The sequence below is a fragment of the Pteropus alecto genome, unplaced genomic scaffold, assembly GCF_000325575.1.
Source record: "Pteropus alecto unplaced genomic scaffold, ASM32557v1 scaffold16, whole genome shotgun sequence".
NCBI classification, from domain to species: Eukaryota; Metazoa; Chordata; class Mammalia; order Chiroptera; family Pteropodidae; genus Pteropus; species Pteropus alecto.
Window position 1 is genome coordinate 3,312,377 of NW_006438867.1, and position 24,732 is coordinate 3,337,108.

The 24,732-nt window shown below is 37.2% G+C and overlaps 1 protein-coding gene and 1 pseudogene across 8 annotated transcripts in view; both read right to left on the reverse strand.

Moving 5' to 3' along the window:
- The window catches only part of NBEA (neurobeachin), a 557,443-nt gene that overhangs the window by 13,817 nt on the left and 518,894 nt on the right, over window positions 1-24,732 (reverse strand). For 5 of the 8 annotated variants that reach the window (XM_025049493.1, XM_025049492.1, XM_025049491.1 and 2 more), the window contains 6 exons: window positions 11,935-11,997; window positions 11,524-11,613; window positions 8,683-8,875; window positions 6,997-7,068; window positions 3,944-4,099; window positions 3,263-3,433 (listed from right to left, as the gene is read on the reverse strand). In XM_025049493.1, the coding sequence (XP_024905261.1) occupies window positions 3,263-3,433; window positions 3,944-4,099; window positions 6,997-7,068; window positions 8,683-8,875; window positions 11,524-11,613; window positions 11,935-11,997 (745 nt within the window). The remainder of the gene's footprint in view (window positions 1-3,262; window positions 3,434-3,943; window positions 4,100-6,996; window positions 7,069-8,682; window positions 8,876-11,523; window positions 11,614-11,934; window positions 11,998-24,732) is intronic. The other 3 variants (XM_025049494.1, XM_025049497.1, XM_025049496.1) reach the window with 3 other exon arrangements.
- LOC112482962 lies at window positions 9,532-9,649 on the reverse strand (annotated as a pseudogene).

Here is a 24,732-nt window from a genome sequence, read left to right on the forward strand (position 1 = left end):
CCTGTGAATTGGTAGGTAGATTAAACTGGAACAAGAAAAATATTTTTCTTTCATACTGCGAGTTTCCTAATGGCAAAGAGTCTATGTCGACACCCACGACTGGTCCCTGATGTGACAGTCAGCCCGGTGTGCACTGTGACTGTTTTACAAAAAGCGGGGCAACTGATATACACGGTCTCTCTCTCTCTCTGGTCACAGATACATGTGCTACTTGGCGGTTTCAACAGATCAAGTCATAAATCAGTCGAGTCAATCAAATACTAAATATGACTAATTATTATTATTTTTTTACTATTGAGATTATCCATATGGCAAAAAGCTGAAACCAGTTTTTACATAATCATCAATTTGTACCCAAGGCTAAGAGATGAAGGTAAGCATTTTGTTGATGCTTAAAGTACTGACGCCACCAAACATTATCTGATAGCAATTCATGATTCATGTAATGGACACTCAGCATACTCAGCACATCCAGGCAGGAAAAGCAGTTTTGTGATCAGTATAATACAGATCCCTGTAAACTCCAGAAGCCCAGACTTTGACTCTACAGTACTTCCTGCTCTTAGGAGAGCAGCAGCACACACTAGGCATTCAAGATGTGCTTGTTGTTTGACTAACACTTTACGTGCTCACCTTGTTTATTCTAGAAGAGCATTCCCTCCCTTATATTAAAGATAATGAATAAAATAAAGCCATACCGCATATGTCGACATTAAAGGTCCGACAAAGTCTCAACAAGGTGAGTTTTATGAAAGTGGTTTAGGTTCATGATGATGACCAGTTTTTGACCAAAAAATACATTTTTATATATGGAATTAATACTGAAAAATATGTATTGATAATATTCTGCTGTAATTTCTTAAGGGTAATCTCGTCTTTATTTAAAACTTCCTTAAAATGTTATATTTTAACAAATGTAATACTCACAATTTTTTCTTAAGAATATAAACATTTCTATTTATACAGCTCCTGTTATAAGGGATTTTAAACACTTTAAATATTACTACATTTAACTTTTCTTGCTAACTGATAGACCAAAGCTGTAATCAATTGTTAACCACCTTTTGGTTTAAAAGATCATTAGAAATAATGTAAAATAAAGTAACTAACATAGCTAATTACTATAATTTAACATTTTTTCTTTAAAATTCTTTACTAATAGCAGTACATCATATAAAGTATCTTATCTCTGCTATTGGATGGTAGTTTCTAAGAAATTAATCCTCTTTTAGGAAATATAATTTTCATCATTTCTGAGCTTCACTTGAAAGATAATAATTAATTAGATTTAAAGCAGCATTTTGTTGTTTTTAAAAAATTCTAATAATGATTAATTTTTGTCACTATAGACGGAAGATATTATATAAACCTGCTGTTTAATTTGACTTTTTAAATGAAATGCTACACTACCATGAAAATAAAGAAAATCTGGATATATGTGAAAATCATATTTAGATTAAATGTGATAATGTACCATGCTTGAGAGTAATAAAGCTATCGCTCACTGGTAGATCAAATGTCTGTCTGTCTGCTCTCTCTCTCTCTCTCACACACACACACAATGATTCTGCTAAAAATAAAGTTTCTTTTTTTTAAGGATATGGTTTTTAAAAAGAGTAAAAAAGGAGATTAATTTATTAGTATTTAGAGTACGGTCTCTGTCATAATATAGAATTGGTAGCTAATTACTTGAACTGGTTGGAAATCAAGCTACATCGAATATTCTTTTTTCCTTAAATCAGCATCACATCTTAGCTCACAACTTAGACCAGTGGCTGAAATGCATAACACACACATCTCTCTTATTCAGTATCTATACGAAGAGACAAAACTTCATGCACACTTCCAGTTTCTTCATCTACTGTTGTTCAGCTCTAGCTGTGGGCAGCAAGAACGAAGCTTCACAGAACATTTGGTCATCTAGTTTAATCTCCCTCTTTCTCTCTCTCTCTTTCTCTCTCTCTCCCTACCCGCTGTACTATGATAGGGTCTTTGTGCCTATCGATTGAAAGCCACTTCCTATTTTTGCAGTGTTCCTGTCAAAACGTGCAGGAGTTGGGTTGGAGGTGGGTGGGACTCGAAGGGTAGATGCACAGATCCGTGTCCATCCCCAGCTGTCTCGCAGGCTGGAACGGCCCGGGGGAGACAGCCTCCGGCCACGCAGTTGTAACCTGGCATCTTACATATTTCTCGTCTATTCTTACCATGTCTTGGTGGTAAGTACACAGCATTCTCGGGAAGTTTTTATCTCTGTTTTTTCCTAAATGTTTCTCAAGGTCACGTTTCAGTTTACTTTGGAGCACTGTTTAAGCTATGACCAGTGTGTGAATTATAATCAGAATAACCCTGGTCTAGGTAGTTGCCATTATTAAGGTTTTACAGAAACCATTCCTTATTTTACAGGAAATATGTGCCTTTGAACTACTGAAAGCTTGGTAATTAAAAACAGTAATTATTTCTAGGCAATATTCTATCTATTTCTTCAGTCATTTAACAATGTTTTATTGAAGACCCGTCGTGTGTGCCACTATGCGGGGAACTGGAGACTTAAGACAGAAAGGAAGGGACGCATGATCCTCTTCAGCTCCACCTCAAAACAACCGTTCCAAGGAACAGTAACTGCTCAGAAAAACATGTTTCAGAAACTGTAGGTAAAACCGTCAGCAGATTTACTTGTGTAAGACTTTCAGAGCTTACATAGCTAGTAAGAGTATATGTGGTGTTTTCTAAAAGCGTTTTACTCCAGAGTTCCATTTTTCCCCACAGGACGTCTTAGGGAGCGCTGCTGAATAAAAGCACGTACGAATCATCTCAAGTATTTTTTGCCTCCCCACTACCCACTTTGAAGGGGGTACTCGATCACTGTAAATGAATAAATGGAGATATTTACTATACTAAGTGGCAGAAAGTAGTAAGCTCCCTCACAGAGGCACAAATAAAACCTTATGGAAATTTAGAGAAGGGAGAGAATATATTCAGCTGCGAGAAATCACATGAAATTTAATGGACCAGGCGACACTGAAGGTTGGGGACATTTGGAGATGGGGGAGAGCAGCTGAGCAGACAGTCGACGCGAGGGGACCTGGGAGCTTCTCCAGGACGAAGGGTGTCATAGTTGTTCTACGTCCCAACAGCAATCCTTGCCACTTAAGCTTTCATATTTTAAAAACCTTACCACCTCAGGAAAAATTATTAGGAAAATAAAAAAGGGAAAATGTATTTAAATGAATTTACAGTCTGACAGTTCTAGACAAATACTTACTGCTATTAGGGTTGTCGCCTATGATATGGTGCCGCCCACTCCAGTACCAGAGAAGCAGAGTCGCATCTCGGGACCCAGACACAATATAGCAGTCCCCACCAATGTACGACTCAGACCTGGCCAAGCATGTGACCACGTCCCAGTGGCCAAATACAATCTGAGTTAATTTGCCTGAAACACAGAAACAGTAGATTTAATTCGTTTGCTATTTTCCTTTAAGTGGTAGTAACTTTTGTTTTACTAGATTTGTGAAAAGTGACTCTATAGACCTGCGCATTTATAAGGTAATTCAAATCTAGCTACAGACTTGCTTTCTTGAACTGCTTCTGAAAAATGACACGAGACTGTCCCTTAGAGTTTTTAAGAAAAGGACTTATGAGATGACACAATGATAACTTTTTTTCCATCAGAGTTCAGGCCAGACAAAGGGGAGATTTAAGGTCTCTTACTGGATTTGGTTTGGGCATGGGGCCATAGCCCCCTTTGTCCTATGAACTCAGGGCTCATGCTGAAGTTCAGAATGGATGGAATGGTAATTAGTTATTTACTTAATATTGTTAACTTTTCATTTGAACCCTGACACTCAAAAATTCCTACATCATTAAGTATGATTTCATATTAAGCTTTGGGTGTAACGGTAGGCATTTTGAAGAGAATAAAGTATTTCATAGTTCAGTTTACCTGTTTCTGTAGAATAAACTCTGAAGCTCTTATCCCAAAATCCACAGATGAGAATATAGCGGTTATCGGCTGTGACCACAAAGCAGTGTGCGTTGATTTGTATGCTCTGGTCAACGAGGTCTGTGATCTGCCGTTTGTTCACTCCAGAGTTATTGGCTAAATGTAAATAGAAAAAAACTTAAAAAATAATTTGACGTTTCACCAAGCACGTATAGAAGGAATACTTCTATGTTTTATTTATCTAGAAATGTTTTTAAAATAATTAAAAAATTTTTCAATGATAGTTGGTATATATAACATTATGTTAGCTTCAGGTGTATAATATGGTGATCAGACATTTATATAACTTACAAAGTGATCACATCAATAAATCTAGTGCCTATGTGACACTGGATATAGTTATTATAATATTACTGACTATGACCTTATACTTTACATGCCCATGACTACTATCTTATAACTACCAACTTGGACTTCTTAACCCCTTTCCCTTTTCACACATCCCTTTAACCCCCCTCCCATCTAGCAGCCATCAAAATGTTCTCTGTATCTATGGGTTTCTTTCTGTTTTGTTTGTGTATTTTGTTCTTCAGATTCCACACGTAAGTGAAATCACATGACATTTATCTATTTCTATTTGACCTACTTCACTTAGCACAATGCTCTCTAGGTCCATCCATGTTGTTGCAGATGGCAAGATTTCATTTTTTTTACAGTTCAGTAATATTCCATCGTATATATGTACCGCCTCTTCTTTACCTATTTATCCATTGATTGACATCCAGGTTGCCTCCATATCTTGGCTATTGTAAATAATGCTGCAATGAACATATGGATTCACATGCCTTCAAAGTAGTGTTATGGGTTTGTTTGGATAAATACTCAGGAGTGGAATTACTGATTCCTTCTTTGTCTCTTGTTATAGCCTTTGTTTTAAAGTCTATTTTGCCTGGTATAAATATTGCTACCCCTGTTTTTTTTGGTTTGTTTCCATTTTCACAAAATATCTTTTTTCATCTCTTTACTTTCAATCTGTGTGTGTCTTCCAATCTGAAGTGAGTCTCTTGTAAGCAGCATATGTAAGGGTCTTATTTTTTTATCCATTCAGCCACCTTATCTTTTGACTGAAGCATTTAATCCATTTACAATTAAAGTAATTGTTGATAGATATGTGTCACTGCCATTTTATTATTCATATTTTTAATCTTTTTTCTCTTCTTCTTAAAAGAGTCTTTCTAACATTTCTTGTAACACTTAGAAATGGGTTTTTAAGGCTATAAGATTAAGATTTTAACATTTACCCATGAGGAATATAAACTTTTTTAGTAGCGGTGATTATTTATAAACCATATTCCATATTTTAGAATTGTCAGAAATGTAAGGTCTTCCTCCACCAATAAATAAATACAATATGAAAAATTGAAGATGATGAATTTAAAGCATAATGAAAATATCTAAATGCATTTAATTCTATAGATGTTCATTAGATACAAGTTCATTTGTGTCTAACAAGTTCAACAATAATGAGGAATAATATTGTATGAGGTATGTTATATAAGGAAAAAATGTCTTACTATTCGCCCCAATCTGTCACTTTCTGATGGCATTTACAATTCATGGGAAAAGAAGAGGGAAGAGATTTGAGCAAGGGATGCTGTTATGTGAGGGGTCCCTCAGGGAGCTTTAGGTCAGCAGCTTTGAGGACCTGGATTGTCAACGAACAGAAGATCTTTCCAGAACGAGCTGGCAGAGGAATGAGAAAGATGGGCGAGGGACTGGGGAGTACAGAGACAGGCAAAGAATCGGCGGATAGCACTGGGATTGGATGAGAATGAAGACGGGAGCTCATAAACAGCGTCTGATTTCCCCAGTGCCTGTCTGCATGCCAGCCTGTCCCTGCTCTGCGCCATCCTTTCAGGCTAAATCCCGAGGCTGAATTCTTAACAGAAAACGCAGATGTGGACGATCAGCATCGCTCTCCAACACCAATTAAATCTGATAGGTACTATTTGTGAGATCTACTAACAATATAATGATAATGAGAGAAGGTAAACAATAAAAATTTACATAAAAAAGGTAGCGAAAAAAAAAAAAAGGAAATCAAAGGTCCTAAGTCACTTAAAAACGATATAATTGGTTCCTCATTTATTAGAATACAGCTATTAATTTATCCATGGTCATGCTCTATCTGTATGTGACACTGTCGATGTCTCTTGGGCAGAGGAAGAGCTAGACTCTAAAAATATTCCTGGTTCTAAACCCTATATTCCCCCAAAGACATGTGAATGGCATTTTGTAGGGGCTAAAACTAAGTAACTGAAATGCTGTTTCTCATCTGATATCAAACATAAAGGGTGAAATAACCTAAGAAAAAAATACCATATCTTGTAGATGGCTTAATAATTCTCTGTATCGTTTTCAACATTTTTTTGCTAATTTAGTTCTCTATATGATCCCATGAAATAAGCAGAACAAATATTAGTACTATAAACCATCTCACAGATATGAAACTGAGGTCTAGAAAGATAAAGGGGCTTGTTCCAGATCATATGGCTAATAAATGTGTTTGTGGTTACTTAAAAATATTTATAATATCTGCTGCAGAGTTATAGCTCATGAATTTGCAATTTACATAAAATCTTTAATTTAAAAAAGTTTTAGCCTTACTGAATGAAGAATTCTAAAAAAGATGTTCTTCAGTATTCATTTTTTTAATAATCCCTTTTGAGTCTTTATACATATTAAATAGTATAAGGTTGTTAAAGACTAGTTTAGGCTGAAAGAAAGGACAGTTGGAAAGATCTGCCTTTTTAGAATCAACTTAAATGACCTCTTAAAATATCAAGAAAATGCTACAAGTAATTGCTTTGATACCAAAAAGTTCTTAGGTGGTATGTTATGTTTTACACAGCACCCTGATGATGAGTTTTATGATCCGTACATTAATTTTGTGGCGGAAAAAGTATTATTCAACTATCATTTGTGATAAATAACCACACAGGGAGCTGTAGATAGTCAGCATCCGTGAAAATGTGATTTTGTTGTTCGCATACCTATTAGTGGATCCATTTCAATGGGAAGATGATGGGCTTGGTCCAAGGAATACCCTGGCGCTCCTCTGAGGCCTACAGATGAAATGAAAAGAGAAAACCGCCATAAAATTCTCAGAAAGGTATTTCCTAATAAGCGGTATTTTATGATGATCATACAAAGAATATATCTGCTTAAAAATTACTTGGTAAATTATTGAAAGAATGATTCAGTCATGTCATATGTCTTTGTAGAAAGTAAAAAATTATTACAACAGAGATTGCTGGTTTCCACTTAAGACATAGAATGCAGAAAGCTAGAAAGAATGTTGATATCCTAATAACAAGAAAAAGCTGGATAAAATAGAAAATCGTAACATTTTTGATCCTAACAGAGAGCAAAGGTTGCCAGGCAACCAGTGAGCCTGAAATCTATGGAAAGACCATGCTCCGAACAGGGATGGGTGTGAGCACAGGCTCACCTGGGCCCAGGCAGAGGGGAAGATGGAGCTCCCACCCAAGTGGGCTTTCTTTCAATATGTGACAAGTCAACTGAAAGTATAAAACTGAGCCACACCTAGAATCATGACCTCAGTAAAAGATACTTTCAGAGGATTAATGTTTAGGGCTTGACTGAGTTCCTTTGTCATAATTTTTTACATGTGGTTATATAAAATATAATACTTTTGAACAATTCTAAAGGGAAATTTAATCCTTTATAATTTTCTCTCAATGCAAAACATTTCTAGAATCTTGACTCCTGTGAATAATAGCCATCTATTTTAAGATATTGGCTGCACAGCTCTGATTGAATGGACGTGGTTCTACCTCACGTTGGTAATACCATAACCATAAAATAGGTGTATTTAGAAACTCTTAGGAGAATAAGCTGTTTCACTCTGTGTCTCAGAGCAACGAAGCGGCCAGTAGAACAGAAGGATTTGAGTTAATTCACCGTGGCTCATCCACTTGGTCCTTGAGACAGTGGGAGCCCTGGGCCTTCCAGGGAGATTCCAGTGGTGACCTGGGCCAACTAACTCATTTGGTCACATCCACTTCTGGCATAGTTAAATAATATCAATACATCTAATTTTTATGACGGAATTACATCACTTCAGATGTACTGGCTGGAACTTTCAAGAATAAGTTTGCAGAAAACACATGAAATCACTGAATAATTTCAATCTTGTCTTTTCTCAAGGACTCTAAGCTCTACGAGGAGAAAGACGATGTTTGCCGTGGTCATTGCTATACTCCCAGTGCTCGGGGCTATCAGACACACAGTGGCCGTTGAAATATTTACTAAAGAAATTAATGAAGTGCAAGAAAGAGGTGTTAAACCATCATCCAGAAAATCCAGATTCAAACGCACTTGTTTAATATGGAAAAAACAGCTTTTTTTTTTTTTTTTTTTTTCTGGAGGGCGGTGGCAGAGCGGGGTGGAAGGCACTGTCTTATTTGTAGAACTGCTTCCATTCATCAAATATTTATTGGCTACTTAACGATTAGCCAAGCATTCTTTTGGGCACTAAAATAGAGCAGCAGTGACTAGGACACTCAAGGGTCATTGAGTCAGGTCTGACGATTATTTACTCTGCTGCTCTTTGTACATAAGTTGGCATCAGAGCTAGTCCCCAATAGGCACATCCTAACTGAAGTTAACTGCAGCTTTTAAACCCTTTTGTAAGTGACTTGCTCAGGCACACATACCTACTGTGTTGTGCCATCGATTCACTGCAAACAGCCTGCTGCAGGTCACGGTCACCACGGCAGGGATGGTCAGGTGGGGCAGCGTATTAGCTGCCACGTGCGTTACCGGAGAATTTGATGGGAACTTCAGCACCATGATCACATCCTGTTGCATCTGATCTTTAAACATGAGTGGACTCTGTGGAAGGAAACACTGTTGAATAGAAAGGGAAGAGAACAGAAGAAAACAGAGGGATAACACGGTTAGTGAAAACTCTGGGGAGAACGCGGTTAAAACAGATGAGGTCAGCATGAGCGCACACAGAGAACCAAGCAATGCGGACTTCGCTACTGTGAGGATGACACAGAGAAAAGAGCAAGGCCTCTGAGTGGTCACTGCTAGAGGACACCGACTTATTAACGACCAGCCTCCATTCAAGCATCTTGAGATGGCAGTGTGCGAAGGTAGCTTACGGATATGTTCGCATGATGCAGCATCAATTCTCAATGCAGTTAAAACATCGGTTTGGTGGGAAAATAAGTCGAGTCAGTTACTGACACTATTTACATGAAATATAAAGTGAATTGACTGATACTTTCATTCTTTATTTACCTGGATGATCTGGGGTCACGGCTCCAGTCTACATAATGAGACTATAATAGTCCCCGATGTCAGCGCTTCGTACACCTTTCTACTGTGGCTTATGACCCGTGCCTCCTTCTCCCTCTGGACTGTGAGCCTACTGACCACTAACCCCGCGTTTGTTTGTTTGTTTGTTTGTTTTTTATAGGCGAGGCAGCCCTTGGTTGACCTCGCAGATTGCAAGGAACTTATCAGCTTACAATTCCTTCTTCTTATTATTTTTTTAACGCCTACAGCACCTGGTCTTCATGGGTGGTCTCCCATCCAAGTACTAACCAGGCCCGACCCTGCTTAGCTTCTGAGATCAGATGGATCAGGCTTGTTCAGGGTGGCATAGCTGTAGATGCGTTTATTTTTTTATTTATTTGTTCATTTATTTGTTTCTCAAACATCTAACACATGACTTGATAAAAAGTAGATATGATAAGTATGACTATTAAGTACTTTAAACCACTATAAATACTATTAGATAAAAACACAAGATAGTTCTCATTCATGTTTTGTAACTGTTTGCTGCATATGTGAATTCTCTGCTACACGAACTTAGAAAGCTTAAATTTTCTTTATAAACAATCCCATGCCAATTTAGTCTCCAACAATTTCCTCGAGGAAGGTATTGAATTCTGACTGGGCATTTCTCCAGGATAAATATTTTTATTATTATTATTAAACAGAGAAAACTAACTCAGGAATAAAACTCTTCTGCCAAGGCATTTCATAAAATAAAGTGTTAGAGATACTCTCTTGGACAGTTTATGAAAAATCCTTCGTCTTGAGGCTTGAGGCTCCAACGCCACAGCTCCACGTCCACGTCTACACTGCGCCTGGGTGTGATGTGTGAGAATGGTGTGCCTGGTGCTACCCCTTCTGCTTTGTCACACACAGGGACCCATTCGATCAGAAGGTTCATTAGTAACTAACCAAGGTATTGACGCTGGTTGAACAACTGCAGAGAAAAAAAATGTTTTCAAACACATTTGTTTATGTGCTTCGCTAGAAGCTTAACTATTGATCCATTGAGGGTACTTGTGTTTGCCTCTGCATCACCAGTGCTTAGCGTTGTGCCCGACTCGCAGAAGGGGCTCAATGCAAATCTGTCACGTAAGTGACAGAATAAATGAAAGGTATCAAAAATTCTTTCACCCCAAAATAATAGCTTATGCATTTCTGTACACATATATTATAGACCATATTCCAGAGCTCTTTTCTCCAAAATTAGGGAATTTGCTGCCTTGATTATTGTCTATAAGAACCAGTGAGCTATATAATTCATCACGTTTTTTCGTGAACACATTTTTACCTTCAAAGCATGTTTTTACTAGAGAAAAAAATTAGTAAAAATTCACCCTTTAAAAAATAAATTTTACATAAGTTTATCAGAAAATTTTTTACCTTCTTCAAAGTAGATAAAGACAGAAATGTGTACTATTTGCTAATAAACCGAAAAAAGAATTACCTTGTTTCAAAAATTGGCTTTTAAAATTCAGATTAAAGTAAAAAGAATATTACTTTTTCCCTTGCAAATGGGAGTAAAAGTGTTAGCATAAGTAGTTAATGCTGATCGATGTCACTAGCTAACATTTACTGGGAGCTCACTGCATGCCAGGTGCTGGTCTAAGTGCTTTACGTATCGAGTCATGAAATTCTCAGGGATGCTGAACTGTAAATGGAGAAGTTATATATATACTTTGCCTAAGTCCTTCACTAGTTAGTGGCAGAGATGGTGTGTGACCCAAGTCCAACTCTGGGGCCCTTGTTCTTCACACCTCTGCTCAACTGCCTCTTTGCAGTGATCACCAATGACCTTTATATGTCTTTCCTTTTCTTAAAATGAACTGATCCCCTCACCTCACCTCGTCCAAAAGTTTAAATTGGGCAATATGTTGTGTTTATATATTTTTCATTCTAATTTATAAACCTAATTTTGGTGCAGGTGTATGTCTGTAAGCCTGTATGTGTACAAATGAGCTTAAGCAGAGGCAGATACAGTCAGAGAAAATGGCTATTTTTGCGAATCCAAAATTAATCCAGTTTCTGCAGGACTTAAAGGGAAGAACTGTGCTCCCTTCTCTGTTTCTCCTTAGGGTATTGATATATACCTGGATAAAGAGTTAACCAACAAATCAAAAAGCATTTAAAATGCTGCTAAAACCACTATTTCATTTGATCTCGACTCAAGTACAAAAAGAATGAAATTTCAACAAACTGCTATGTCCTACCAGGTGCATGGCAGAGCTCCGAGGCGGATGTGGCTCGATAAGCAACTGAGATGGCGTCTGTCCAAAGTTCTGTATCTGTGCCTCCATGGCCTGCAGGGAAGGAGAGCGACTGTCATAATAAATACGCATCAGCAAGGGCGATCAAGACACTCTTTGACAATGCGAGTGTATCCCAAGTCAGCCATGAAAAAAGTCCGGAGAATTCATGGGGTGCTCTTCTCTCAGGGTGCAGGATCGTCCACGTGTTAGTATTTTGTAGACAAGCTTTGCATCTCTTTAGAAATGCGCTTCTGTTAACCAAGTCACTATTCTTATGTAGAAGCTGGGGTTAAGTGTGATGTTAAACTGTGAGTACACGCATGCAGCGAAGGACCAAAATGGCTCACATAACACTAAACGCAACACATATACCTCAACAAAGTCCTCTGTAAGAAGAAACGTATAGGGATCTCTAATGAAATAAGCTTCTGGGATCTTTATGGGAAACAAAATGAGACACAGAGTCCACCAATGACACAAAATAAAACTCAGAACATCATATGTTCCAATCGATTCAGAAGGCAATCAATAGAAAGAACACCAAGACTTCTGCATAATGATTAAATACGGCAAAACTTTCACTACAAAAAAAAATACATACATATTTTAGCATTCTATGCTATTTTAAGATGAATCCTGAAATATTACTTTAAGGTATGAATTCATTTCTCTCAAAAATTTTCTGAAATTTTAGAGAGAACTAACCCAAAGAGGAAGTTATTATTTGGGCATCCTGAGTTAGGCAATATTTCATTACTGCTGATGCAGATGGAAATAATGAGATTTTATGGCTTCCAATGAATACAAATAACTTCAGACCTCACATTATCTGGATGGTATAATATGCTTTTTTTGTGTGTGTATGTCAAAGAGAATCTTAGGAAAGAATTAAGCATTTCTTCTATTCATAAATTCCACAGGCAAAATATTTCAATATATTAAGCTGGACTAATAGAAATCTTTTTCTGAACTATTATAAATATGTAATTTAAGTCAACAAGGGGAAGCATAATATTTACTATGACTATTATTTTATTACCATGCTAATTTCCCCCCTAAAATGGTTTGTAATTTGGTTGCGTATAAAAATGAAATACCAGACCCACTGCTGGGTGCTTAGGAGAGCAGGTAAGTTGGTACACAACACTGCCACTAACCGCATCGTCGTCTACGGTTCTCGTTTATAAAGTACTTAAATTTAACAATCTGTCCTCCTTGATTGCATTTCAAGAAAATGTTAATGAATATGTGAATTTTCAAATTTATTAGCAATATTAAACATGAGTGCATCATTATCTGCCATATTTTAGCAACCGCATAAATGGGGCTTTTGTTCTATTTGGAGAGGCAACAGGATGAATTATTAAACCTCTTTAAGTGCTGTCTAATTTTAATGTAAACATTTATTTGCACAGTGTCCACTCTTACGCAAAGTGTGACTATTTAAATTGTACTCATAGATAACATCGTATTTCATCCCCCCCAATGTAAGAATTATGATTATAACGGGGTGAAAAGACCATTTCTGACTAGGTTCACATTATTAACAACAAACTCTTTACAATTCTTGAAAAAAAAAAGCAGTAATTTTTTCATTCAAGCTGTCCTGGTTAGAAAAAGTTCATTACTTTGCTTAATGTATTATAAACAGCTACAGCCTCTCTAACAGTAGATACTATCGCTTATGTTTTTGCTCCTCCAGAAAGAGGACCAGGGTGGTAAAATTAAACACATCTAGATCTCTGCATCAGTGCCTTGCACATAGTAGGCAGCCTTTAAATGTTCATACGAGGGATGAATCAGCAAACGTGCTTCACTCGACGTAAATTTTTTCTGAAAGGGAGGTATTAAAATTATACTATTAAATATTATGAAACTGATCGAAATTTTATAAATCTTTTATACAGTTCTCTTCAGTGGGTCCTGCCTCTGATCCTTTTTGGACTGGGGCAGAGTTAAAGGTACATATAGATCTTAAATGACCGTCAAATGGCATCGGGATAAATTTTAAGTTGTGATCAATCTCATGCTTTCGTTGAGACAATCTATTCTCTACGTTTAACATTTCTTTTTTTAAAGACGAAACTGAATCCCTCTTCCTCGTGATCTCTATTATATGCCTTCACAACCTACAGGTTCTTATTCCAATATTCATTGTTCGGCTATGTTGTTTCCCAATAACCCCTTACCCTCTGGTTTTAAAAGGTACAAGTCTTTCTGATGTTGAAAAAGCGTCTCCCCTAAGTTCTACGTCTTGTCGTTACCAAATGTTCGAATGAGAAGTGGGAACCTACTTACTCACTTCACCTGCTCCCCTGTCATGTGCTCTGTGTCCTCCCCCACTGTCAGGAAGTCATCGATGTCATCTTTATCATCAGGAAGGGATGTGCTTTGTACGGGAGAGCACAGAGATGGGGTAGTTGTTCTGAGAGCCTCTCCTCGTGGAGGAGAAAACGCCCCCCTCGGGCTGACCTTGGGAAGGCTCTAACTCCTTCCCGGACTCCCTAAATCTTAAGGAACATCCTCAGGCCTCATAGCACATCTCTCTTCCCTTTGTCATGGAATCTAACACAATGCGTCACATATGCCTGTTTGCTGTGAATCACTGCAGGGCTGGACAGCTATTTAGTCCTACAGAATCCAAAAATACTTCCAGAATACAGAGAGGGGCAGTGGTGGGGCATTTGTGCAAAAACCGAAAGGCGACCTAGAAAAAGGAAAGCACAGCAGTAGGGGAAACTTCAGAGTTCTTTACTCTTACAATTCAGTAGCACAAGAACACAGCGAAGATCTGTGGATGCCTACTCCACGCTGAGGGATACGAAATCAGACAGCAGACCACCCTCGGGGAGTCTTTGGTCCCCAAGGCATCAGGGCGCATGGAAGGCAGAAGGACCATGGCAGAGGCCAGCCCAGATGTCTCTATCAGACTCAGGGTGAGAAGAGTGGGAGGGAAGGCAGAGCTGCTGGGACAAGGACTTCCAGAAAAAGGACACGAGCTGAGGTCCTGAAGGTTATGTAGGAATTAGCTAGTCAACAGCATGAAGGCTTTTTGTATTGCCATATAGAATTTTTCCATTAATAATCTCCAAATATATCAAGGAAAAAAACCCTCAAACAACTACTTACAAATCAGTCTCAATAAGATGGATTCTTTCTATATTATCAGAAATGGTATTTTAAAATACTCAACATATTTCTATTTCTGTATGTATTGTTCTGCATGAGTCAGACTTAACGTTAGCTTTAATTACTCCTGAAAACACATATTTATTGAGCACCTACTACGTACCACGTACCACTATAGATATTTGTGATACTCATCAACCAAGACAGGTTAAGATTCCTGCTCTTGTGGAGGTTATATTCCAGCCAGGATGACATAGGTTACATTCAGCCAGATGTCACTCTGCCATCCCATGGGCTAGATTCAACTCACAGGTATAGTTTCTAATTGAGCCAAGATTTATAGGTCAGATAATTTCATCCAATAAATTGGATTTTTTTATATTTTAATCGTTGTATGGATTCTTATGCTTCTAAAAGTTATTTTGTTGAATATTGAGCAGTTACCATGTATTTAACATTTATTTTTCTCCCCAGCTAAGACCTGTCAAGAAATAGGTAGGTCATAAAATTAGAAAAAAATAATAATATTTTTAACACTTTGGGAGCCGTCCTAAAGTATGAAATTCTTCAGGAGTAGACAGATAAGCAAAGAAAAATGTGAACTAAGTTATGCATAGGGGGACAAATTAAGTAAATTTGAACAGTACATGCGATTTTCAGATTTCAGACGCAAGTATATTACAGAACTCAGTTTTACTTGCTTATAAGTAACATAGAGCCCCAGTTAGGAGGAGCTCCCATTAGGGACAGTTTCTCTTTCATCCCCTCCCTACTTCCCGATTGTCCCATTCCCTAGTCTTGCTGGGCTGTCTCTGTAAAATCCTCCAGGACCCACCTACCAGGTTACAGAATCATGCCCATCTTCATCCACCTCTCCTGTTTTCTCACTTATTTTCAACAAGCTCTTTCTAGTTTTATCTTCCTCATAGGTCAGGGCCACTGTGTATGCTGCGTCATCTATGCCACGGATGACAGTGGGGGGCAAATGAGGGATAGAATCTACCTCAACTGCCAGAAGGAGGGGCATCTTTTGTAATTCATTCTCCTAAAGATGGCGTCTTTTCAAATTTGCCCCAAGGGGGCATGTGTGCTAGCCACGGCTGTGACATGTGCCTTATTCCTTTAAGCTGCTGCACCTCTTGCTTAATTGTTTTTTTCCTTCTTGCCTTCCCTCCCCCCAAATTTCTACGTCCTCTGTGAATTAAAGATAGCTAGCTGAGATTAAACCCTCAGAAGAGGTGGTGTGTGTGTGTGTGTGTGTGTGTGTATTAAATGTCTCCCTGTTGACACAAAAGACCTCACGGCCAAGGTAAAAGGAATGCAGCAACAGTAAGTCATGGTTCGGAATGATCCTCACATTAACGACACACTCAAAAGACTCTAAAAGAAAGAACAAGTGTGCTTTCTCCCTCCTGTTGTATTTACTACATATCTATTGTATTCCTTCTCTGGTATGTGGTAGATAAAAATTTTGGTTAATCTGGTCTTTTCCATGACGCAGGTAAATTTAAACGAATACATTTTTCTCCTGTAGAATCTTTACAACTTCTAGTCTTTTTGGTAAATGTGATTTAGTATTGTCTTTCCAATGAAATGCCATCAGGTCTAAGTGCCATGAGAGAGACACCAACCGAAAGCTAATACGCAGGCTGTCAAATGACCTCTCGTCCATTTAACTTGGTCTATATAATCTTTTAAATTGTTTTATAAAGAATTCAACATTTTATAAAGTACTGCAGGTTATACTACCCACAATGCAAAACTATCAGACTATGTTCACATTACCAGTCAATTACTGATACTTTTCAGAAAATTCAAGAAAAAAATTAGTAAAAGCGATTGCTTGGGAACACAGAAATTTCAAAAAATTCCTTTGTATTGTGTTCATCTCACTGTACAGCTGTTACTTAGATTGACTTTATTTTAATGCTTAAAAGTAGATTTTTTTTTTTACTAGAAAATACGACTTTGACATACAACTAAAAATATGTGTGATTTATATCATCTTTCTATTCTATCTCCAAATCTACCAATTCTTTACCAAATAGTAAAGAAAAAGAACAACAAAAAGATGGTATTTTGAGAAGTCTGCAAGATAAAAGATTACTTAATGGCAGACTGTATTTTAAGTGATAAGCTTCTGCTTCTGTTTATTGTAGTAATAAAACAAGATCATATAAAGCATTACTTTTTAATGCTGGAAAAACAGGAGCAAAATAAATCAAGCAAATAATATCTGCACTTTATTTCTTCTTGCTTTATAAACATTAAACTATATAAAAAATTAAAATGCTAATTTATATTCAACTGCTTCTAGTTTTTCATAGAAACTACAAAATAGAAAAACAAACGTCATTCCTTTTGTTTTAACAATCAGCTGCATTAAGACTAAGTCTATTCTGTACTAGCAAAATTATTAGAATATTTAAGCAAATATTTGGTGACTCAATTAAAAAATAACTACATTTGCTTTAACTAGTAGACAATATTTGAAGGAAGGGATTCTGATTTGTTCGTTTACCTGCCTCAGGGCTTACTTTTATTCTTTTAGTATAAACCTAAAAAAAAAAAAATGAAGAGGAAATGTATCCTCCTGCTGACTCTTATTTTCTCTTTGCAATGATGAATTATAACGATGATATTACATAACGGACTTAACAAACAAATGTGAAAAAAAAAGCACCCTATCTTCTGAATAGAAAATACTCTGTCCAGAACATTTTTTTCCCTCAAATTAGGTCAATGCCATTGGTGGCAAGCCCACTCAATGTTTCTGCTTAAAAATAAATATAGCACATCCTCGAATAACATTGTTTTATTCAACATCATTTCCTTATGACATTGATGAGATGCCACAGGAACTTAACGCTGGTTTATATCAATTAGCCTATGGTAAAATTTGTATTTTGTTTCAAGTCACAGAACCTATTGAAGACATTCAGTGAGGGCTTACTGTGTAATTCAGTTCAGGTAGGACAAGTGCATGTATTTTAATGTAGCAGGTAATAGCTATCCTACTCTGCATGCCTTAAATAAGTCTACTTATCCTAGAGCTGTGACTAACTCAGGGGGAACAGAGAGGTGAGCTGGACCATCCTTGTCCCTAGGTGACTGTTCTCCAGGGACTGTACCCCTGGACTCACTTGATCTTTGGCTTTCCACCGGGTTCGGCCAATGAGGGCTCAGGACAAGAGATAGGAAGCCGAGGAATTTATTATATGGTCCCTCCTGTCATTTTTTCAGTGGCTGGGTTGTATTCCTCTACCTAAGACCACACCTTGTGTTGGGTGATTACTTTTCCCAGGTTACTTCTCTTGCCAGGTTCCGGTAATGGCTCCCTCCCTTTGTAACCTCAGGCTGCTAGGTTGATAATCCTTGGCTGCTCCCGGTCCTTTGTTCATCCGCTTTATCCTGCCCTGTACTCAGTGTATAGGGCCATTATTAAACCCTTCATTATCCTTTAAAATTTTTTTATTGTGGTAAAATATACATGACACGAAATTCGCCATCTTAACTATCTTTAAGTGTAAAGTTCAGGAATGTTATATAGTTCCACACTGTTATGCAAGCAATCTCTAGATCTCTTCATTTTGCAAAAGTGAAATTCTGTATCCATTAAACAATCTCATTTCCCTTCCCCCCCTCCCCTGGAAACTACCCTTCTACGTTCTATGATTCTGACTACCCTAGATGCCTCATAGAAGTGAAACCGTGTAGTATTTGTCTTGTGACTGGCTTATTTCACTTAGCATAATGTCCCCATTTTCCTTCCCCCCACCCCTGGAAACTACCCTTCTGTGATTCTGACTACCCTAGATGCCTCATAGAAGTGGAACCATGTAGTATTTGTCTTGTGAGTGGCTTATTTCACTTAGCATAATGTCCACTGTCTCTTCCCTATTGTAGCATCAGAATGTCTTTCTTTTTGGAGGCTGAATAATATTCCATTGCATAAATATACCACATTTTCTTTATCCATTTATCCACTAATGGACTCTTGAGTTGTTTCTACCTCTTGGCTATTGTGAATAATGCTGCTATGAACATGGGTGTATACATATTTCTTCAAAATGCTTTCAACTTTTTTGACTATATACCTAGAAGTAGGTCATATGGTGGCTCTAATTTTCTGAGGAAGCTCCATACTGACTTCCAGAGAGGCCGATCAACTTACATTCCCATCAATAGGGCACAAGAGTTCTAATTTCTCCACATCTTTGCTAACACTTCCAATTTTTCTTTGATAATAACAAACCTAATGGGTGTGAGGAGGTATCTCACTGTGGTTTTGATTTGCATTTCTCTGATCATTAGAGATGCTGAGCATCTTTTCATGTACTTATTGGCCACCTTTAGAGTGAAAGAATTCATAACACTTATAAGGAAGAAAATTAAGCACTTCTTTAGAGTCTTCATTACCCCTTTGAGATCCCAATGTGCTGGGATCCTGAACAATACAAACAGTGTTGGTATTCAAGTCTAATATATGAAAGAAATGATGGTTAGCTTTTGCTTTATTTTTTGGTAGGACTGACGAAAGTATGATAATATCCAAGAAAGACATTTTCATTGAGGATTTAGAATATTTTCGGTATAAACACTAATAGAAGTTCCTTGGGGGAGGCTGTGAAGTCTCTTTGCAATCTATACTTGCTAATCTTTAAGAAGAAAACAGAAACACTCTTTTCTGGATGATTTAGAGACTAGCCTACCTAAAAGCACGGGTTTTAGCAGGTGATCTCTTAAGAATTCATCCAGGTTTTTCATTCTTTGCTCACTTTTGTGTTGATCATTAAAGAGTACAGCAATATAGGACTCAAGCCAGAAATGCTGAATGCTATGTGATAAGAGTCAGTACATTTCTTCCAAACCCTCCTTGGTTGAATAAATTTTATAAAGTAAGCTCTATGCTAGATGATTCAGGAGACGGAGGAGGAAGAGAGAAGGAAGCTGAGAGGAAGGCAGTGGTGGAGGAGGAGGAATTAGAGAAAGTAGTAGTAGAGGTGGTGACCTTTTTCTACCATATGACTTATGTTCACGTGAAGTGTCTGATTGCAAAAGGAAAATAATTAAAGTAATAAAAAATGGAAACTGTTTTGCTGACTATGTGGAACGGCATCAAGACAAGATTCACCGGGTGGTGGGGATAAATATTTCAAAGTAAAATCATACATGTTTATCAAACTGAATTCAGATAAAAAATAGTATTGTATATATTCGGCAGAACAAAATACTTTGATCTGATGTAAATGAGAAACAATAATTTAGATATACTATATCGAGAATTTGAATGGCTTTAAATAGGCTTATTATCAATACATTTAAAACTTGTAAAAAAAAGAATTGTAAACATCTAACGGAAATGACTAGGTACTTAGGTTGAGTAATATCTGCTTCAACAAATTGAAGTGTGCAATATGTTTTGAATAATTGTTAATTTATGCTGCGGTAACAACTGTGTAATATAACTGAAATCTATGTTACTAGAGATAAGGAAATCCCTTCCAGCTATTTCTGTTACAAACAGAAGGCTGCGATTTCATCCTTCTTCCTTGTGTCAAATATGACTTTAGGTGCTTGTGAAAGCATTTGCTGTTAATTTCTGAAAATCAATAATTAGTGCTTCTCAATGCCACACAATAAAAATAACACAAAGGAGAAAAAGCACATCTCGCATAAATGACACACATCCTATTCTTACTAGCTGCATTATTTATGCTTTTCTAGTGGGCGATTGATGACCATGAACTAGCTAAGGACTGCAGTCATTACAAAGAGAAAGATAAACCTATATTAAAGATTTATTCACTAATCAAAATTAAATGTGTGTCATTAATTTCTTTGATACTAATTTCTGCATAGAAACTTCATTCATCAAATCGCTGCAATGCAAACCTTATTGCCGTGGATGAGAAATGCTGTGTAAACACATACATTTGAACCTATACTCTTATGAGTTTTAGGGATCAAAATATTCTTGCTTCTCAAATGAATCTTTAAAGACCATCTAATGTGTATTTCCACTCTAAAAATTTAAGACAGAGGAGTTTTCTTTCTATGTTAGGTCAGTAAGACTTTTTGTAATTATAGGGAGAAAATTAAGACGTTTTAAGAAAACATTATCAGACATTTTGTTGATCATTTGTTGAAATCAAATCTCAGAAAAATTGCCCAGGAGAAGAGACCTGAACATCCCCCTCCTTATAAAGACAGTTAGGTGTCAGGGCATTTGTAAAAGGACAACCCACTCAGGTGATCCAGAGGTTGGTGTCGATATCCCTTGTCAGACCAAAGAAAACAGGCAGAAACAGGGGAAGGGCAAAACAAGGGCTAACAAATTCATGGAAAGAATCAGCAATGACCGTAGAGGCCATCAGCATTGCCACGGAACACTTTCACGTGCATTATCAGCATGAGAAGTGGTTCATTTTCTTCCTTATAAGTGTTGTGAATTCATCTGCTAGGAAAGCCAGAAGTGCAGCTGTTTTTGTTAAAGACACATCTGTCTTCTCGGTTCCTGACAGACCTATCATGTCAGTTCTCTGTAGTAGAAAGAAACGTTTCCGCAAGAAAATAAATTGAAAACTTGAGTGATCTATGGGCATATTTTCACTACAGCAGATCCAAAGGAATGTTTATCCCTGTCAGATCAAAAAAAAAAAAAAAAAAAGATAAACGAAGAAAATATAATCTAAGAAAACCAAGAAATATCAGTGATAGAAAACTAGACTAAAACCACCATTTTTTTATGACTACTGGTAATATTAAAATTTATTTAATGTTTTAATATTTCCAGCATAAATAGATAAATGTGTATATGTATATAAACAAATGGCCCATCTGTTCTAAAAGTCTGACAGCACAATAGCCTTTTATGGTAGGATTATATGTGTGGACTTCTCGTTGTCAAAGAGAAGTCATTTAAATCATTTTTCAGTCTGGCAGGGTCAACTATAGATGATGTAGAGAAATAAATTATTAAAACAAAATTCTTCCAAAGTACTTCATGTAATTATGCTTTTAGGTGCTAATAATCACTGTTTGTGAAGTGCTTCATAGTTTACAAACTATTTTCACATGATCCTCAAATACAGCCCTATGAGTTAGGTATCATATCTGTTATCATTTTTTTAAGTGAAAAAACAAAGGTACATAAAAATAAAGCGACTCACATTTTAATGTCACTCAAATAATAATAGGGCTATGATATAGCCTATTGTCTGATTTCTCCCTTTCTATCATTTTTTATTGATATTATGTACCATATAACCACACCCTGAAACATAGGCTTGAGTAATTATATCCATGATCATAAATGTGATAATTTTTAAAAACAATTTTAGAAATATTTTTCACCTATTATATGAGTATGTACAACAAAATATTTTTCTTTGTGGCATTTAACTTGTAATCTCTACTAACCAACTACTAACTATGGCATAATCCCATAGTGCCTTTGGACTTCTCAAAGACTGGTAAAACTTGTTTTTCTGTGAAGTGATAGAACAAAGGACCAATGAAATGGCTAGTAGAGATTTCTTAAAGCCATCTTAAAATTTTTCCTATAATTGCTAAAAGTTTTACTGAGTTGAAAGCTTTAACATATTTGAAAGCATAAACAATTTAAATTAATACAGCTTAATAAAAATGGAAATATACATTAGGTATCTCTTAAATTTTTAAGAGTCATTTTGGAAGTAAGAAAAATATCATCGCTAAAACTGATAAACATTAGTAAATACTCTGTTATTTTTAAATTCCTAGAAAATAAGGAGACCAAAGTTACCCTGACTTGAGAATCAGGAGACCTCACCTAAGTCTGGCTCTGGGACGACATGGCTGGGTATCTTTGGAAAAATCATTTAACAGGAGTTTTAGGCTAGATTAATGGTTTTAAATTGGGAATGTATATATGAAATGCCTGGAGAGATTTTTTTCAAAATAAACCTGCTTGAACCGTCTCCCTGGATATTCTGAGATGCTCATGGGATGGAGGATGGGACGGTGGATGGGGCGTTAAAAGGGATTAGATGAACATGGCATGTGTATCTGAAAATAGCTGATGGGGTGGGTGTGGGGATATGGATGAAATAAGCATTACAATTTTTGAAATTGGGCAATACAACATGAAGGTTCATTATACCATTCTCTCTACTTTTGTAGAAAAAAAAGCTTTCCAGCTCATTCTAACACGCCTTTAGCGGTGCTTCTTAAGCTTTAATATTTCTAACAAGTCAGCTGGAGGTCTCCTTAAATGCATATTCAGGTGCAGTAGGGGGAAGGGTGCGGGGGGGTGGGGGCACCACTGAGACATTGAAGTTCTAGCAAGTTCCCAGGTGTTGCAGATACTGTTGGCTTATGACCACATTTGAGAAGCAAGGAATTAGAAAACCACGGAACCAGATAATTATTAACCTAAGCAGGTCATAGGATAGAGTTTCTCAGCCATCATTTAGCAAGTAAAAATATAAAGCAAATCATAATCATTTTTATTAATATATAAAATGAATAAAAATATTCATTATCATGCTTAAAAATTACTGTTCAGCCAGTTGAGCTCATCTATGAAAAAAATGTGTCTAGAAGATTATGATGTAAGCCAAGACTTAAGACAATTTAAATATCTACTATCCAACAGATCTACTGTTTACATATTAAGAAGGGCTTTGTACCAGAACTGTTCTGTCATGTTTCTGCCCAGAGGCTGTCATGATAAAGTTTATTATCAATTACTGCTTTACAAGTATAAAATAAGTTAAGCTGTCATATTTTTCTCAAACAGAGATCCTAAGCTGTCAAAGAATGTCAATTTTAAATCTGACATAGAGAAGAAAATTATCTGTTATTCTGACCTCTAATTTCTTGACATTTTAATGCCATAATTGCTGTGGTTAGTGCTGCTTCATGATTTCACCTGTCAAGGAAGAATGAATCAATAACCTTAAGCCATTTCTCAAATTTTAGCACTAACTTCAAAGCTCAAAATGGGGGATTTAATTTTTTTTTTTTTTTGCAAATGGTACATTCGTATATTAAATATTTTTCTTTTAAAGTCAGTGTTTAACATTTAAAAAATCATCCTCTTTAGGCTAGTTGGAGTTTAGTATAAGATAACTGAAATGAGACTTCTTTTGGTTTTATTTATGTGTGATGTAGTCACCTTAGTATTTTAAAAATATTAAGATAAATATTATCAAATAAAGGGCACACATTTAGCTCAATAACAGGGTTAACATTTTGAACGCTGCTTTTTCCAAGAGCTTGGAAACCATTTAGCTGGGTATCAGCTCTCTCGTCAGAGCACCATGGTGCAGACTTCCAGAAAGTCACCACCGATGTTTTGAAAAAAGGTGCTGTGCCTCCCAGAGGGGCTTCTCACAGCGGGAACGTATGTGTAAGGGGCACAGACGACCACCAAATAACGAACATGCTGCACTTAACCCCACTTCTCTACGCGGTCCTTGGTTCTGACAGTAGATGCTAGGTGCATTTACGTTGCAAACGTGTGCTCTGTATTCCTCCTCCTTCATAGAGACAGCAGCTGAGGGGGAGCGGGACTACTCCCTGCGCCACAGGTCCTTAAATGTTAGAGCAGAAATTTCGTTGTGGGAATGTGTTGGGTTCGTGGTCGAGGGGGTAGGGTGGGGAGTGGGGAGAGGGAAAACTGACTCATAGCCCTGGAGATCGTTTAATCTGTCGACGCAGATTTAATCTACTGAGCTGTCACAGGACCCCGGGGTCAGGTGTGTGCTGGGCCCTGTGCTGGCCGGGGGAAGGAAGGCGGAGTGATCCAGGCTAGGCTTCCTCACCCAGTATTCTGAAAAATAAGAGTTATGGGTCTAGAAGTGGGGACACATATGTCACAGAGCGATTCTCGTTTCTCTGATGGAGCCTCAGTACTAAGCAGTGATGTGCTCAGAATGGGAATGCGGGAAGCAGGAGCCCCGAGCTGAAGCATCCTGGCGCTGGGCGCTGCATCACCGCGAGGGCATCGGGAGCAGCGTGAGCCGCGTCGTTCACACCTTCTATACAACAAGGAAA